At 38.6% G+C, this 16,555-nt stretch overlaps 2 protein-coding genes and 1 long non-coding RNA gene across 4 annotated transcripts in view; all 3 read right to left on the bottom strand.

Annotated features, from left to right (window-relative positions):
* LOC116670166 (uncharacterized) overlaps positions 1 to 5,316 on the bottom strand; it is a 6,700-nt gene extending 1,384 nt beyond the window's left edge. The window contains exons 1-3 of the long non-coding RNA XR_004326950.1: positions 5,078 to 5,316; positions 4,535 to 4,680; positions 2,155 to 2,240 (exon numbers count right to left, since the gene is read on the bottom strand). This is a non-coding gene — a long non-coding RNA (uncharacterized LOC116670166). The remainder of the gene's footprint in view (positions 1 to 2,154; positions 2,241 to 4,534; positions 4,681 to 5,077) is intronic.
* Positions 5,317 to 10,373: 5,057 nt separating this feature from the next.
* Positions 10,374 to 14,593, bottom strand: kbtbd11 (kelch repeat and BTB (POZ) domain containing 11). The gene is made up of 2 exons (XM_032500559.1): positions 14,066 to 14,593; positions 10,374 to 13,449 (listed from the first exon to the last, which is right to left on the bottom strand). Exon 2 carries the CDS (start codon positions 13,345 to 13,347, stop codon positions 11,476 to 11,478), a length of 1,872 nt encoding a protein of 623 aa, XP_032356450.1. The 5' UTR covers positions 13,348 to 13,449; positions 14,066 to 14,593; the 3' UTR covers positions 10,374 to 11,475.
* Positions 14,594 to 16,421: 1,828 nt separating this feature from the next.
* The window catches only part of arhgef10 (Rho guanine nucleotide exchange factor (GEF) 10), a 58,488-nt gene continuing 58,354 nt past the window's right edge, over positions 16,422 to 16,555 (bottom strand). For both annotated transcript variants that reach the window (XM_032500558.1, XM_032500556.1), the window contains one exon: positions 16,422 to 16,555. This exon is cut by the window's right edge and continues 770 nt beyond it. The gene's annotated coding sequence lies outside the window, so the exon portion shown is untranslated.

Raw genomic sequence — 16,555 nt, forward strand, 5'->3', positions numbered from 1 at the left:
ACACACACACACACACACACACACACACACACACACACACACACTAACACACACTTCTCATCTGACTGGTATAGGCTTTAGTTCACAAGGGTCTTTTTACTCTTTGTGTTCAGTGGGGGAAAACAAGAGCAACAAGGAAGAGACGGACTGAAAGAAATGCCAACAGTGTCAAGGTCAAAACTACAACCTCTCATGGAGCTTCATTTGTGATGCACACATTTTATTTAGGTAGGCTGGATGATGATGAGCTTAAAATTCACACAACTACCCCAACATCCTTTCTGCTATTGACGTGAAGAACTAGAAACAACACACAAAAGATAATTGGACAAGGTTTTAGTAATTATCCTCTGATGGAGGCACAAAATATTGCTTTAACTGTTACGCAGAGGAGACTAAGATCTTCATTCTCCTGCATGCATGAGTGCTCAGTTAGCACTTGATTAGGGGGAGAAATGATTCAGTAAGTCTCAGTGAGGAATATTGAGGTCCAAATGAACATGAAATTGCCTGTATTCATGAAAAGACGTGCAGAATTCCTTGAGATCAACTTTGTCTTGCTTGATTTTATTACAGTATACTGCGAAATAATTATACCAACAGTCAAACAATACTGGCTACTAACATTTTATAGCACTGAGGGAACGAAGAGGTCCAATTAAAGAGCTGTCACACAAGGCTTTGAGGGAAATGTGGCCAACGTGCTGTGCCAAAACCGATCCTATCATTAGAGGCTGCCATCGCTTTGAGGTACAAATGCTTTCAAGTCTTTCTTTCAGTTAGCTTCCGCTGCAGTCAACAAGTGATGGCTCTACTTGATTATTACTTTGCCTACTAATATCAATATGCAGCTGTAAGATCTAAGCTATATTGGAATGAAAATGTATTCCTATGATCAAAGGCAGTTAAAAATTGGTTTGTCTCTCAAGATAAACAAGTAAGTCAAGGCTCTCCTGATGCTTTTAATATGGAGAGACAAACTGAACAACTCCACAGGTATTGAATGGGACAGTGTCAGTACAAGAAAAGTTAGAGCTAAGATGTTAAAAAAAAATTAAATAGAACTAGATTTTTACCATTTGTAAGAGAATGTTGATCATGTTCACAAATATTGCTTGAAGCATCTGAGATCACAGGAATGAACTAAATACTGATGAGTGCTGGGTATCGTTCACTTTTTTTCTCCGGTATGGTACCGATACCAGTACCTGGAATTTGGCTCCGGTACCCAATGGTACTTTTTTTCGGTACTTGCCTTCTTGAATAACAAATTCATTAATTAATTTCAGTTGTAAAAATAATTCCAAACCTATTTATCTTGTTTACGTAGAACATTTGTCATTTACTTAGAACATTTTACACGCCACACAAAATAAAACACCTCCCTTTCCCAAATCCCTCCCTGCAAACTTTTTTTTTTAAAGATTTTTTTTGGGGCATTTTTAGGCCTTTGTTGATAGAACAGCTGAAGACATGTAAGGGGAGAGAGAGGGGGGAATGATATGCAGCAAAGTGCCGCAGGTCGGACTCAAACCTGCGTAGAGGAGCAAACCTCTATTTATGGGTGCCTGCTTTAACAACTGAGCTATGCGGGCTGGTTTTAGTTTCTATCTCTTTAAACTGCTCTTTTAATGTCTTAAAAGAAAAGTGTGTTGCGAAGCGTCTGTCAATAGGACTTTTGGTAAACCTTTTTTTTTTATTTATTTTTTTATTGACAAATTGTCAAGTTTCCAATTGACTGAAGATTACATTATGTTGTTAATAAATGTTTTAAATTTGACAATGTAATGTGATTGCATTGCAAACAAAGGTCAGACATTAAATTAAATACAAGTCTAGTCTAAAAATGGCACGGCAACCTGTGCTTTAAGACAAAAAAAAAAAGTAAAAATCGAGAATCAAATTGAATCGTGACCTTAGAATTGAAAATGTAATCAAATCTTGGATTTGGAGAATTGTGACACCCCTAAACACAATACATCTCAATTTAAACATCTACATCTTTTACATTGAGATTGTGTAAACAATGAATTATTGTGTTGATTTCCAAATTGTGTATCTTCATTCTCGTTCTTAACATTGCAGGTGAAGTGACACATTTTACTGGTGTCTATTGTTAAATATGTTTTTTTAAAAGATAACAGATTAATTTACCTGTGATTTAGTGGATCTGTGGATCCTTCCTCCATCTCTTTGGTGACCTTTAGCGAGTACAGGTTGCAGAGGCTATCGGCCAGGAACTTGTTTGAAAGAAGAAAAAAAAAGGGACAGGTGTTAAAGTAAGGATGCAGCTTCTCACTTTTTGCTTTGATAAGATTGCATTATCTACATGGATGCTGCTTCTGGGAATAGTGCCTGTGAAAGAAGCATCACGTAACTTACTAACTATCCAGTTTGGTTTGCCTCACACATTGATCAACGTTTCATATTTATTGTATAAATCATTGCAAAACATATAAGAGAAAACAACATCTGAGTGATGGTTGTAACTTTTTAAGTGTTCCTGACAACCTTAATGTATTCCCAAGTTTAATTATTTCTTTACATTTACATTTCTAATTAAGCAGCATAATTGGAAAGCCTCTGTGTAGTGGCAATCATTTCATAGGCCACTGAAAAATTAATATAAAAATTATTAATGAATACTACCACTTTTAATTGCTGTGTACCCATATTTATAATTGCTGCAGCGTCCTCCTTGAAATGACATGATGACAAATACAAGTGTCATGTCAGCGCTTTCCTTCTTCATCTCACACCTCAATCAAAGCTAATCCATTTCACCTCAGCGATGAACACTGAAACAAATTAAAGTCCCATTTCGTTTTCCACCTTCATTAATGTGTCTTGTTTCCAAGGGTACAATGATTTAGTAACTGTGAAACAAACAAATTCAAAGAAGCGTGCGCTTTGATATTTTGAGAGGAAGACGTGGATGGAGCTTACTGGGAAAAACAAATCAGCCCTGAGTTTTAATCCTCCGGCTCCAAAGTGTTGTGCACATGTTTATCACAAAACAAAGCCTTTATCCTCTGACCAAACATTTTAATATTAGACTTTAGAAGCTTATGCCCACAGAATAACGTTTATAATTTAAACGTAGCCTTGCCAATGTTATACAAGTAAGAACATCCTGTATTTAACAGTCCCAATCCAAATCGACAGGAGACGGCATGAGCAGTAACTGCACAATGTCATTTTGTTGGTAGTGTTTCCTCCTGTGGTGTGATGTGACGCCAGACACAATGACCCAATTTGCCTGAGTGGCGATGGGGTACCAATGGAAGGTTGCATCATAAATACTGTACAAAGACCCTCTTAGAGTCAATAATACAAATTATTGTATGTAATGAAATGCAGCCGTATAAAATGTCACATTTTGAGACGGTTTACACTCTGCATTTTTTTCTTTGCTCACATACTAAGAAAAAAACAGAGCCTAAAGAAATGCTGGAAAGACTGGAGGTAGTGGGGGCAATGATGAGTTCTCAGACTAGCCTCTTTCGCATGCAAATCATATCTGGATTTCTCATTAGCATAAATGCATGAGCAACTTTAAATGCTTTTAATTTTCAATCTCGCCAAGCCGAGGTGTAATTTGTCACTGTCAGGATGGGAGACTAAAAGGGGGGGAACAGAGGGAGCCAAGTACTCTATGCTAAACTGGAATCACAGAAAATTTCGGATTTACTAATTGACTGATGTGCAGTTCCGTCGAGTTGCCTTGAAGGTGTAAATAATTCTGTGTATATTCAAATGGAAAAAATGAGAGAATGCGGGGTGGATACGGAAAAGCATATTACATGATGCTTCTCCCCAGGCCAATCCTTTTTTTCTGGTAATTCTAATTTCCAGCCTTTAACGTTTTTAGTCTGTCTCTTTAAAGGGGTGCACATTTGCTGTTTAAGAGCATAATCACAGATCATCAACTGGAAATTAAAATAAAATGTCACTTCTTTTTTACATCTCTTTGCCATTACACAAAAAGAGGCTGCTGAAAGCTGTTCAGCAGCAGAGCACAAAAACATTCCCAACAGCTTATCACATAAGATGTTTTAATTCATTGCAAATTGTATCTTCATTCTTTCAAGATGTAAGATCCATTGACACTGCATTCTGAAATCTAAAGCACTAATGCCTCATTTTTTTTTTATAACAAAGCAGTTCAGATTCAGACAGACCTTGTTAGCTAAATTTAGCTGTAGGTGAAAACAGGGGGAAAGATTTAACAAGCACCCCATTTAAATGACTAAAACCAATTATGCAAACATAATTAGTATTCCATAAGAGAACTAGTGAAGAATGCAGCATGGATCTAGTTGCTTACTCAAAAGTAAGCCCCATCTTGGTGGATGCCGTCTGTACAAAATGCATACCCTTGCTTTGCTGGCCATACAGGATAATAAAAGAATGTTTCATATTTTAAGTTGGAGACCAGTTCATCATTTGAAAGCAAGACAAACAGAGACAGTGTAAGAAAAGATGTGAAACACTTAAATGGTTAGTCATAAAGAGCAATTAAAGAGTCACTGACCTAAATGAGGAGTTCCAATGTGATAGTTTTATGCAGTAGTAAGATTAGGTGATAATTAGTTACAGGATGACAATGAATGGCACAACTCCCACCACATCAACATGTTGCAGCTTCAGCCAAACCTTCACCTAACGCTAATGCTAACACTGCAAGAAAACAGAAAAAAAGCATACCGTTATTGCCCAACTTCTCATCTCAGTTCGTATAACGTTAGCTTACCTAAAGTTAGCATTTGGAAACCAAACCTAACCCCCAAATAAATGCACATATCCCTCTCTTAACTTAGCTCCGACATATACAAGTAGCATTTTGTTCTCTTGTAACGATGATAAATTGATAAATTGTGACTAGCTATCTACATCTTTGCTGCTAACGTTGGGTACCATCTTCTATCAGTTGTTTTAATACAATTTCCACGGTTAGCTAGTTATGCTTGTTGAACACTAAGCTAACTTTAACCTTGTCTCTAGCTTTTAGCATGTCTTAGCTCACTTAGCATAATATTTTCTACATCTGACAAACTAATCTCAACTCAAAGCTTACTATCTTTTTCGGAACTTTCAGGTCAAGCTAATGCTAATTCCATTAGCAGCTGGACTTTCCAAGTACGGTGACGTTTGGCAGGGCAGTGGGTGAAATTTGATTGTATCAACAGTCACATAAATTGTGTGCCTGACATTAATGTAAGTTATGGTTTCTGATCTTGTCTTTTCCCGCTTGAACAAAAACAGTCAAATATAAACGCTACGTGGGTTGGAAACTGGTAAAAACTAGCAACTGCTAACTAGCTATCAGCTAACTGATAGCTAGCTTAGCTAGCTCCCCAATGCACCGGTTCAAACGTCAGGGGCAGAGGGGGTGTCAATCATCCTAGCTCCATGGTAACAGGCTGAGGGGATTTGGAGCGTTTTCTTGTAAAATATTTTCTTTCTTCTTAATCTAGATAGTCTGCATTTGAAGGTATAGAAAATATTAAAAGAAGTGAACTATTACAATCATTTTAATTTAAACCTGAGAAAAACACATTCTTGATTAATGTACAGACTCTATAGCTGACAATCATAATAAAAACGCCCTGAAAGAAATCCACATTTATACTTTTAATGAACTAACTTAATTATTTTTAAATGGTTCAGCAAAACAGATAAAGATCGTTATTATTTATTATATTATTTATTGTTATTATTCTTATTTTTTCATATATGACAACAATACACGTTAGGTTTTCTACTTCAAACTCAAATCTTCTTGTGTAAAATCAGAATTTAATGAATTTAATAAACAAATATAATAGCTGACAATAGAACACCTAATCATAACTTAACACAACACATAACACCTGCCGATCTTGTTCACAGTACTTGTTATCTATATGTTATATTCATAGGAAAAATCAATCTGTAAAATTCTGTTTCTATATTTATTCAATACATATCCATCCTGCACTTATGAAACCATTGTATATCCTGCACTTACTGCCATTGCACTTGTGGTTAGACCCAAACTGCATTTCGTTGCCTTGTACCTGTACCTGTGTAATGACAATAAAGTTGAATCTAATCTGAATCTAATCTAAACCCTACAGTTTTATGAGGTCATTTTGAGTGTTGAAACCATCATTTGACCCATAAGCAGCACAACCCAATCTGGCCACAACTCAAACTGCATGTGAGCCAGATATGGCTCATACCTGTGAACTCAAGTATACTCAAGTACGAGCATGGTTGGAAAAGGGTGCAGCTGTGACATGTCCATTTTTTTACATCATGCTCATACTGCCCTCACGTGTTGAAAGGGTGAACATTGTGAGAAATACAAGAAGTGGTCACAATAAAAGCAACAGCTGTTCAATATAAACCAATTCAATATTACACCTTTGGAATAAACCCTTTGTGAAGCAAATATTAAATGTATGCTAATTTCTAGGCTGTATTGTGGTGTTGTTGCATTTGCTTAGTAACTAAATGAATGACTAAATGAATCATTTATTTGGCACACTATCTTACTGCTCAAATCTGCTTAATAAATTCTAAAAACTGTTCACAATGAGGTCTGTGGATTGCCCTAACCAGTGCACCAGTGCTTCTGGGAAGCCATGGAGCAATTTTTATATCCTAAGCACTACAAATAATATTTTAAGTGAAGAAAAATATCTCTCTACTGTGTTGGCTCATTGACTGTGTAAAAATATGCAAAGGTATTCACCATCATTTCTCAGTGAAATTATGCATTGTTTTTCATGTTCAGGTCACTGAGATCGTGGACTTCTCCTGTGATGGCATTACTGCTGAGGCATGGCAAGGTCAGATTTTTTGAAGCTTTAATTTAATTTTTGTTTTTGTTTTAATCCCCACTGCATGAGGGCAGGTGTGAAATTATGTTTTGACATTCTGCGTTGAAAAATGTTTTTATTTTATTTTCTACTGTAGAGTATTGAAAGTACAACACAATTTGTTACATGCATTTGGTCTTCTAGCAGAGCAGTTTTCCCACACTGTCGTGTACTACTACATAACTAGTAGGCATTGCACTGTATGAAATGTTTATAAAAACCTACTTCCACCCTTCAATTTTTTTTCATTGTTCAGTAAAATGTCTGCTACAGGCCTCTGCACCGCTGCTTTCAAGACAAATGTCTGTCTATTTACTGCATTAAACAAATAGTCTCTGTTACATGACAACATAGTCATTTCACGTTAGACGATTGCCTAGTGTCCATTTACTCTTAACATTCTGGGTTCAAACTGGATCATACTAAACTTTAAACTCTGAGGGACGTTTTATTGATATAGAATAGGAGCAATATTGGCCTCAGTTGTGATGTGGGCTGGTGAATGAGAGACAAAATCTACATTGGAGAGTTCAATTTCATAGACAGGAAATTGGGCCAACTTGACTAATTTCAAACTAGTGCCCGACCGATAAAGGATTTTTAAGGCCGAAACCGATACAAATATTTGGTTATTTAAAAATCCGATATTCCGATATATATATTTTTGAAAAATCCAGAGACGCATAATAAAACATAGATTTCCCTAACATGAGTTATTTGTAGTTATTTATGAGTTCTCACTAAAATAATATGATAATAATTTGTTTTATTGTTACAACAAAACAGAGGAACATCAAATTATGTTAAAGTTCTGATAAATAAATTGTATAAAAAACAAATTTAAGACACTTAAAGTCCTTTGAACAATATATATATATATATATACATATATATATATATATTTTTTTTTTTAATTTAATATTATTATTATTTTTTTTTTATATATATATATATATATATATTTTTTTTGGTTAGCCATTATAAATGCAGATACCGATAGTTCGGGAAATGCCTAATATCGGCCGATAATATCGGCCCGCCGATATCGGTTAGGCTGTATTTGAAACAATGGTTGCTATGTATGTAAATAAATATTTTGTGTACAGTAAAACTAATCTCAAAAACTTGACTTAAAGCACAACTATGTAACCTCTGAAAAAAGAGACCAAACAGTCATTTTTACAAATTAAAAAATTGAAAAATGTATGAAAAATAAAAGTCCCCCTTCTTCAGTTCAATTCACTTTGGGGTTTAGGTTGCTACAGCCTTAGTTGGGGACCTGTTAGCAAACACTAGACAGATACTGCTGTATAATGGAGATTAATGAGTCAGTGCTGTGCTACTGTACCATGTTCTACCGTGTCACAAAAATTTGTTCACACAAAAGTAAAACCAGAAGGTAACCCTCTAAGGATAAAAGACGTACCAGCGAGTTCAAGCAATTCCTACTCAAAAAGCAGAAAACAAAATTTCATTTTAGATATGTATTTACTTTTTTATACACATATCACTCTACTTTTGTGAACCCAAGACTTTAGTAAAACCATGTCAAGCACCAAATAAGTGAGTGTGGGTAAGAGACTTGAGAAATGTCTCCGCTGGGGTCAAATAATCTCTGCTCGGGAAAAAATGTGGACGTCAGTGTACATAAAGCTGAGTTTTTTCTGAACATTATAATATGAAACACACAGGGATCAGGTTATATGCCTAATAACCTTAAAAGGAGAATATAAGAATACATGTAAAAATGCACTTAGACCTTGGAGTGTTGACTCACCATGGAGAAACGTTTGTTGTTTCTGCTTGTTTTCCATCCCTGCTATCAGTCAGGTCACCTGATGATAATGATGATGTCTTTAAAGCAACTCACCCTACGAGAATCTTGGGAAATGAAGGAATATGGTCTGTCCCATTATTCTGTAATTGTCACCTGTGGCCGCTGTATAGCAAAAGTCACAATGTGTGGCTTCAAAATAAAATTGTCTCACTTAACACCTTTCTTGTATACAGGGATAGAAAAAGTCACTGCATGTCTCATTCTAGTCACAACTAAAAGTATCTACAGTTTTGGGATAGCAACATTTCTGCATTTTTCCATCTTTGTGGATTCATCATACAATTAATCAATTCAACCATCATACAGCTAATTATACTGTAGTCTGTTATGATGTTCTATTGCATTCTTTATTGATGCTGTGATCATGTTGTGTTTTACTGTAACTTGTGACTTCTCAGCCCTAAAATCGAATCAAATTATTTGCACAATACATAATTGTCATAATTATGTTTACATTGACTTACATGACCTACATTCATTACACTTCACTTGAAGTTATGCTATGAGTACTATAAAAATTACTGTACATGAATAAGTAAGGAAAATACAGCCAACTAGGTTCTCTAATATTTTGTTGGACAAGAGCTCATGTTGGCACAGCAGTATCTCTGGGTGTTGTTACAGTCAGTATCCACTAGATGGCAACTCTGTTTTAGGTATAACAGCATTTCCCCACCATGCCTAAGGCATAGTCAGTAAACCAGATCATTTTCAGACACAAAATATTTTATTTTAAGCACTTAGTTCTGATTGATATACATTATCCAACAGCTAATTTGTTCCTCCACTCCATATGCCTTGTACAGGAAGCCACGGCCTAACAATGCATTACTTTACTGTCCATCAAAGCAGCAAATCCAAAACTACCAAATCCATACAGAAATTCACAAAAATACATATGGCAGCCAGCAAAATATCAAACTGCTTGGAGACATTTCTACAAATGTTATCAAAAAATGTATTCCAAGAGGCATTAGCAGTAGCTTTCGTACCAAACCCCCACTGTTGTTTCAGCAACAAACAAATACTGCGAAATGTCTAAAAGAAGGAAATTTAGAATAAAACTTGTAATAGTGTGCACTGATGCAAGAGGAGCATGATTTCTTAGTGTCATGACAGCAGGACATCTGGTTTGTGGACACAGTGAGGGCCATGACCTGACCTTGCTGCAGTACTGTAGTATCTAATTTGACCTTTGACCTTAAGAGCGGGGCCAGCACCTCAAGCCAGGGAAGAAACCTGCTAGCACTTGAACACGGTTCTTTTGGTGTTTCCCTAAACACAAACAGGAAAAGAAAGATAAGAGATGCATCTTTTGTGTATTTTGAACGGCTCGCTTTCCCATAACTTCCCAGAAAGTGCCTGTCAGCAGCCAACATGTTGCTATTACTACCGCTTTAGTTTTTTAACTCGACTGTCAGTGGAACGCTTTTAATAAGGAACTTAATCCCCAAAAGAAGCAAAAGTCTTTGTCAGTTTTAATAGTTTTATTTTAGCCTCACTAAATGGTTATTTATCTTTGGCAAATGTGCTACACTTAGGAACTGTGACACCTGTGAGTATTCCAAATAGCATATCCTTAATCCCAAAAATAAATATTGATGTACTTCTTAACTTAGATCAGTTCAAATTCAAATTCATTTTCTAAAAATCTGAAGCTTCTTATTTTATATTTCTGGCAAGATTGTATTTTCCCTTTGAAAATACTGAGCTGAGCAGAATTTGCGTAAATTACTTCATGGTACAACATGCTGTTTAGATGTTTTACAAAGGGAACATCTGTGTGGCCTGAAACTGATACAGTTGCTCTTTTACTGACTAAAATTTGACCTCACGGGTTTAGGTCAAAGCCAGGGAAGATCAGCGTTCGATTTACAGCTGCAGTGATTCATTGATTCATCAATTACCTGAACGACAGAAAATAATCTACTACTACTTTGATAATCGATTCATAGTTTTTCCAGGTAAACATGGCACAAACATTGCCATTTCCAATTTCTCAAATGTGTGGATTTTCTTTATAATATGTAACAGTAAACCAAACATCTTTTGGTTTTGGACTGTTAGTTGGATAAAACAAGACATCTTGGGGAGTGCAAAATTGTAACACTGCGTTTTCATTACTATTTATTTGACCAAACAATCGAATCATCACAAAAATAATGAAAACAATCATTAGTTGCAGCCCTAGTTCAAAGAATACTGTATTCCTTCCCAGTCAGTTTCCCATTACAGTATAAGTAGTAAATAGCCTTACAGCAGACCCAACTGTATATTTTGTCTCGTTTGCATAGAACCTGTGTTGCCTCATTCCTAAGGCGCACTACGACTTCTTCCATTCTTTTTCTTTTCAACAAAACACTTGTTTTTGTTGCCAGTCAACTAGTTAATATGTTCATAATAATATCTATTCTAAGTACAAAAGTGCACCAAACCAAACTGAACACAGGAAATACACAAAATAACCTACAGTCACTGTCGTTATGTCATTATCTACGGTCAGATACAAATATTGTTGCATTCATTCCACTCTAAAAAAAACTGTTCCTTTTAAGGCTTTACCCTGCAGACACAATAAATTGCCATGCAAATACACACATTCCATTACAAGCAGGCAATGACACACTGAGATAGAAAGCTGACATTGAATAGTGTATATAAGGTATTCTGCTTCTTCCAGTTTCATTCCACGACACACATTATAGTGTTATTCTGGAACACACACACACACACACACACACACACACACACACACACACACACATACACACTCTACATAACTTTTTCATTCTTTTCAGGCAAAGTGAGAACAAAAGGAAAAAGAACGCCTTTTGCCTCCAGAGGCGCCCTCAGCGTCTCCTCAACAAAGTAGGCGTTCTCCTCCTCCACTACAAACTGAAGAGTCTGGCTTTTGTTCACACAGTAGATGCAGTTCCCGATCACGGCACACCTGAAGGGTAAATGACTTCCAAGCCTCTGTGATGCGCAATCGTGCCACATTTTCACAATGCTGTTGTACTTAAACACGGTGATCCCGTGCTCTCGGTTGACATCAAAGCGGTAAATGAAGCTTTTGAAAGCCACCATGTCGCTGGACTTCTTCCTGCTGTTGTTGAAGGGGCACTCCTGCCACTCGTCTCTCTTGGCGTCGTACTTAAGAAGGCGGTAGAAGAGAGTGCCCCCTGAAACGTAAAGTTCTCCGCTGCAGGTTGTGGCTTCATGAGCCACTGCGAAGGCTCCCTTGGGCAAGGGGGCCACGGCGGTCCAGCGGTCCATGCGGGGGTCATATTTTTCCACCGTAAACAAACATTCCCCTCCAATGGCGTACAAGTAGCCATCCATAGACACAAGCTTTAGCTGGGCACGAGCTTGGGTCAGAGGTCTGACCTCAGTCCAGCGGTTGGTTATGGGGTTGTAACAGAAGACCTTGTCTGAAACCTTGCCCTTGTCCCCGTAGCCCTTTATCCCCCCTGCCACAAACAGGTAGTTAAACATGGTGCAGATCCCGCACCCTTTAGTGTTTATGTCCTCAGGCATCGCAGTTAAAGGTCTCCAGTCATTTGCTGTTTCGTTAAAGTAATAAATCATGTGATTCTCCTCCAAAGACCCAATCGACAATGGGCTCTGTGGTCGGCTGCCACAGCGGCTCGGCGGCCGGCTCCCGACACGATCAAACACATCGTTTATCTCTGCCACCATCAGAGTCTTCCTGCCCTCCATTCTCTTCTTCAGGATCAGATCCCGCTCAGATCCATTCAGGCGCCCGTACACAGAGGGGTCTTTGAGGATCTGCAGGAAGTTGTCGCTCATAAATCCGTAGGCAGTCTCCTTCAGTTCACTAAGTCGTTGCTTTTTGGCGATGGTCAGGATCTCGAAGCAGTTCTCTGGACTGATTTGTTTAGACATGCAGTCCATGGCCGCCTGGACGGCACAGGGGATCTGGAGGATTTTAGCTCCTGTGATGACATCTACAACATTGCCCTTGCAAACATTCATCTGAGAAGTGTAAATATAGTCTATTAATGTAGACAAAGTCTTGTAACTTACTCCCTTCACTTTGAGGATGTCTCGTGACAGCCGTGCTTTAAAGTAGTCACTCTTCTCTGCCAGGATAGACTTGTGAGCGTTGATCTTCTGCCCGCCCACTTCGATGACTAAATCAGGCTCTTTTTGAGACTGTGTATTTCCAGCTTCCTGGCTGCTGTCGCTGCGCTCAAGGTTCAATTTTAAGACTGACCAATCACTTTCCTGTTTTGCTTGGCTTGGCAAGCACACGGAGGAATCTCCACTGTAAGACACTTTAGCTCTGGCGCCATTGTGGATTTCACTGCTTGCACAATTTTGTCGTGGAGCTCCTTTATCATTGGAGAGGTGAAACTGATCAGCTGTTGAGATGTACGAGCCATTATCTTTCTGATGGTCGATGTGGTTATTCTCCATCAGTCTTCCATCCAGCAGGTATTCCTTCTCAAACACTGCAGGAGGGCTGAAATCCTGGTCGTCCTGCAGGAATCCTTGGATGTACCCTGGACATAAATTTCCATCTTTGTCAGAAGGTGTGACAAGTTCAGGGTTCATGGCGTGGAGGATGACTTCGGCCTCCACAGTGATAGCCCCTCCTCCCTGCCTGTGGCCCTCGTTCATCTCGACGTACTCACTTGCGATGAGAGACGACGCCTTCACCAATCATGCTGAGTGAATGAAGAGTGGATGGACAAACTTGTGACTGTACTCCTCTCTTTTCATCTACATGGGGGGGGGAAGAAACAGAGAATTCAAACAGATCAATGGGTAAGGGGGGGTGGGGGGTCTTGAAGCTGCAAATACTTCTGTATTCTCTAAGGGGCGTCCTTTCTCTTATAACAAACAGCTTGGAAACCTTGAAATTTGAAGTAAAAAATGACTTTGTGCTGCCACTTCCAACTATGTGATACTATGTAATACACTCCTGTATTAATGCGTCATCAATTCAGGGAACTCGTTAACGTGTATTGTGCAACAGCTACAGCTGAGCAAAGAAACTGAAGCAATCCCGTGTTTATTGTGGCTGTAAACAGCATGGGCTACAGCAATAATCGCCATGCCTGTCCATTATTTGTGGTAATCCGGAGGCATTTGAGCGCATGCGCAAATGATGCGCCGATGGAGGGATTATTCTCTAATATGACTGGGAAAAGGGCGTTTGTGATCATATCAAAACTTCTTGTATAACGCGTGCCCCATATTAGCGGACAAACACTGAGAGAACAACTCAAGTAGTCAAATCAAGAAGGAATATAAGTATTTGACGTTGACCTAATTTCAAACGAATTCGAATCCAGAACTAAGAATGTGTGTCCATTAACCGTGTAATGGGACCTACCTGCGTGTCTTTGCTGTGATTAAATAGCTCGGCACCAGCAGTGTCCTGCTGCCGGTCCCTCCACAAAGCTGAGTTAACGTTACGTAAGGCAGCAGCAATCCTGGTGAAGCATCCAGGCTGTGATCTCCTGCATTTGTTTCCTTCACCGACGAATCCAGCTGGTGTGTCCCCTCCCGTTCACTTTTTACCCATCGACCCTCTCAACTGGTTGTTTTATCCGCTCCTGCACGGAAACCCTCCCGGGTTCAGCGGAGGAGGCGAGGCAGGCAGAGGGACGATCAAACAGTCATTTCAGGTCGCACCTCCTTCAGATCAGCGCGTCTCAAACTCATTCCCTCCTGTGGAAGTGTGGAGAGCTGCTGCGCACGTTCAGTCTTTTTCCTCAAAGAAGCTGGAAATGTCCAGCGTGGGCAGCAGAGGTATGTGCTATTGGACCTGTCAGGGCAGTGATTTTTGAGGTCTTTGTATATATATATATTTATATATATAGTTGTCTACAGTGAGGCGGTCATCATTGATCTAAACCACGCCCCCTTCAGTCGGTATTAACCCTACACTCAACAGCAGAAGCATGAGGCTCCATCTGTTGTGCGCACACTGGACCCAGAGATGCGACATTCCTTTACGCATCATCCCTGTCCTGGGTACCACGATGGGTGGGTGAATATATGGAATTAAATAAAAAAAACTCCACTCCCCTGCTAAAACACACACACACATCCACACACACTCACACACACAATACATGTTCCATTTGTGCATGAGACAGTTTATCATCTCGCTTATCATTTCTACATAACCTATATGATTGCTCTCTAAAGTGTATGCTTAAGGTAGGTTTAAACACACAAATCATAAATGTTCCATTAGTGCACTCCACCTGTTTGTGCATGAGACAGTTTATTCTCTCTTATATCTATAGAACTGCCATGATTGCTCTCTAAAGTAAACTGTAAAGTGTATACTTAAGGCAGGTTTAACCCATAGGTTTAAACCCAAGACAGCCTGACAATGCTCTGCAAATATAAGTCACATGTTCCTTTTGGGTACGATCCAAAATAGTTTTTGACTAACTCATACAAGAGGTAAAGCCTGAACCAATCAAGATGCATATTTGTCTAGTAAAAGCAGTAAAAATGTGATTTGTACATTTAAAAGTAACCTTGGAATTGGAATAGTTTCTAGAGTGATAAAAGAGGCACACAGGGCATAAACACTCTACATGTGAATTGGCCTGATTAGAAATAGCACAACCTCACAGAGCGGCAACAGCAGTAGAACACGTTTTTACCCAGGGTCCATAACCTCTCCACCGTGGAGACTGTGTCTTTAACAACTGGCCTTCAGATATAAAAATAGAGGGGAGCCACGCAAGAGCATCACACCACTACCAGCCCTGTAAGTTTAGAGGACATTCAGATGGTTGTTTTGAGGTATTCCAAGAACAAAAGACTTTCTGAAGACTGATACACAAAATGACTGGTCTCCATGGAAACATCAGGGTCAGAAGGAAAACAAGACTGCCAGTTGCCGAGCTGTGTTAATATGCAACCAATAGTTACACCCAGCCAGACAAACTGATAACTGAGTAACTTGATAGATACAGCCAGACTGAAGTGTTGCCATGGTTTACTTGTAGTTGATAAAGACAAGCCAGTATTCAGTTAAGGAAGTTAAATATTATCTTAGGTTCAGTCAGGATTCTTACTACCAACAAATCTGAGCAGATAATATTTGGGATAAGCGGACGGTGCCACAGATTCTAGCATTCCCTCAAACTTGAATCATCGTATCTATTTTTGTTAGAACTGACAATATAGTGAAACATGGTTGTGCAACAGTGGACGTGGGCGTTACAAGAGAGAAAAAGTCTTGACCCTCTTCTTTCGGCAGCAGGAGAAATGAGCAGTTAAATCCCGGAAGAGCTGTATCAGGCTCAGTTCCTGCGGCCCCTCAGGCACATTGCTAGTCCCGGCATGTACTGATGGCTGCACACAAGCAGAGTGGAGTGGAACTTCAAGGATAGTTTCAATCAAGAGAAATAGGCACACTAACACTCTTTCCTCGCCTGTCTTAAATATTATTTAAATCTGTGGCTTAAATCAGTAATTGCCGCTATACCAAAATGCCAACGCATGTCTATTATTTGGTGTAACTGGAAACTTGACAAAAGTGGGAAAAGTTGCCACAACATTGATGTGTGTATATCCCAGTAAGAGAGTCATCAAATCAATGAAATAAAATTACTGATAGATGACAAGTTAAAAAAGTGGACATTCCAATGAAAAACGCTCACTTTAACTCACAGAACTGCATTCATCCTTTGAAAATTAACATCAAGTGAAGCACAAACAAGTTCCTCAATAAAACAGTTTATGAATTTGTTAATACACATACAAAAAGTACATACAAGAAGTACATACACATTGTGACAAAAGTATAGAGCTGTTTCTTTTTTTAAATATCCTAATGTAAGACAAAAACATGTCG

This window comes from Etheostoma spectabile, chromosome 20 (assembly GCF_008692095.1).
Source record: "Etheostoma spectabile isolate EspeVRDwgs_2016 chromosome 20, UIUC_Espe_1.0, whole genome shotgun sequence".
Classification (NCBI taxonomy): domain Eukaryota; kingdom Metazoa; phylum Chordata; class Actinopteri; order Perciformes; family Percidae; genus Etheostoma; species Etheostoma spectabile.

What these genes read in the sequence shown, in the direction of transcription:
- kbtbd11 (XM_032500559.1), bottom strand. Translation starts at nt 13,347, where the DNA reads ATGAACGAGGGCCACAGGCAGGGAGGAGGGGCTATCACTGTGGAGGCC.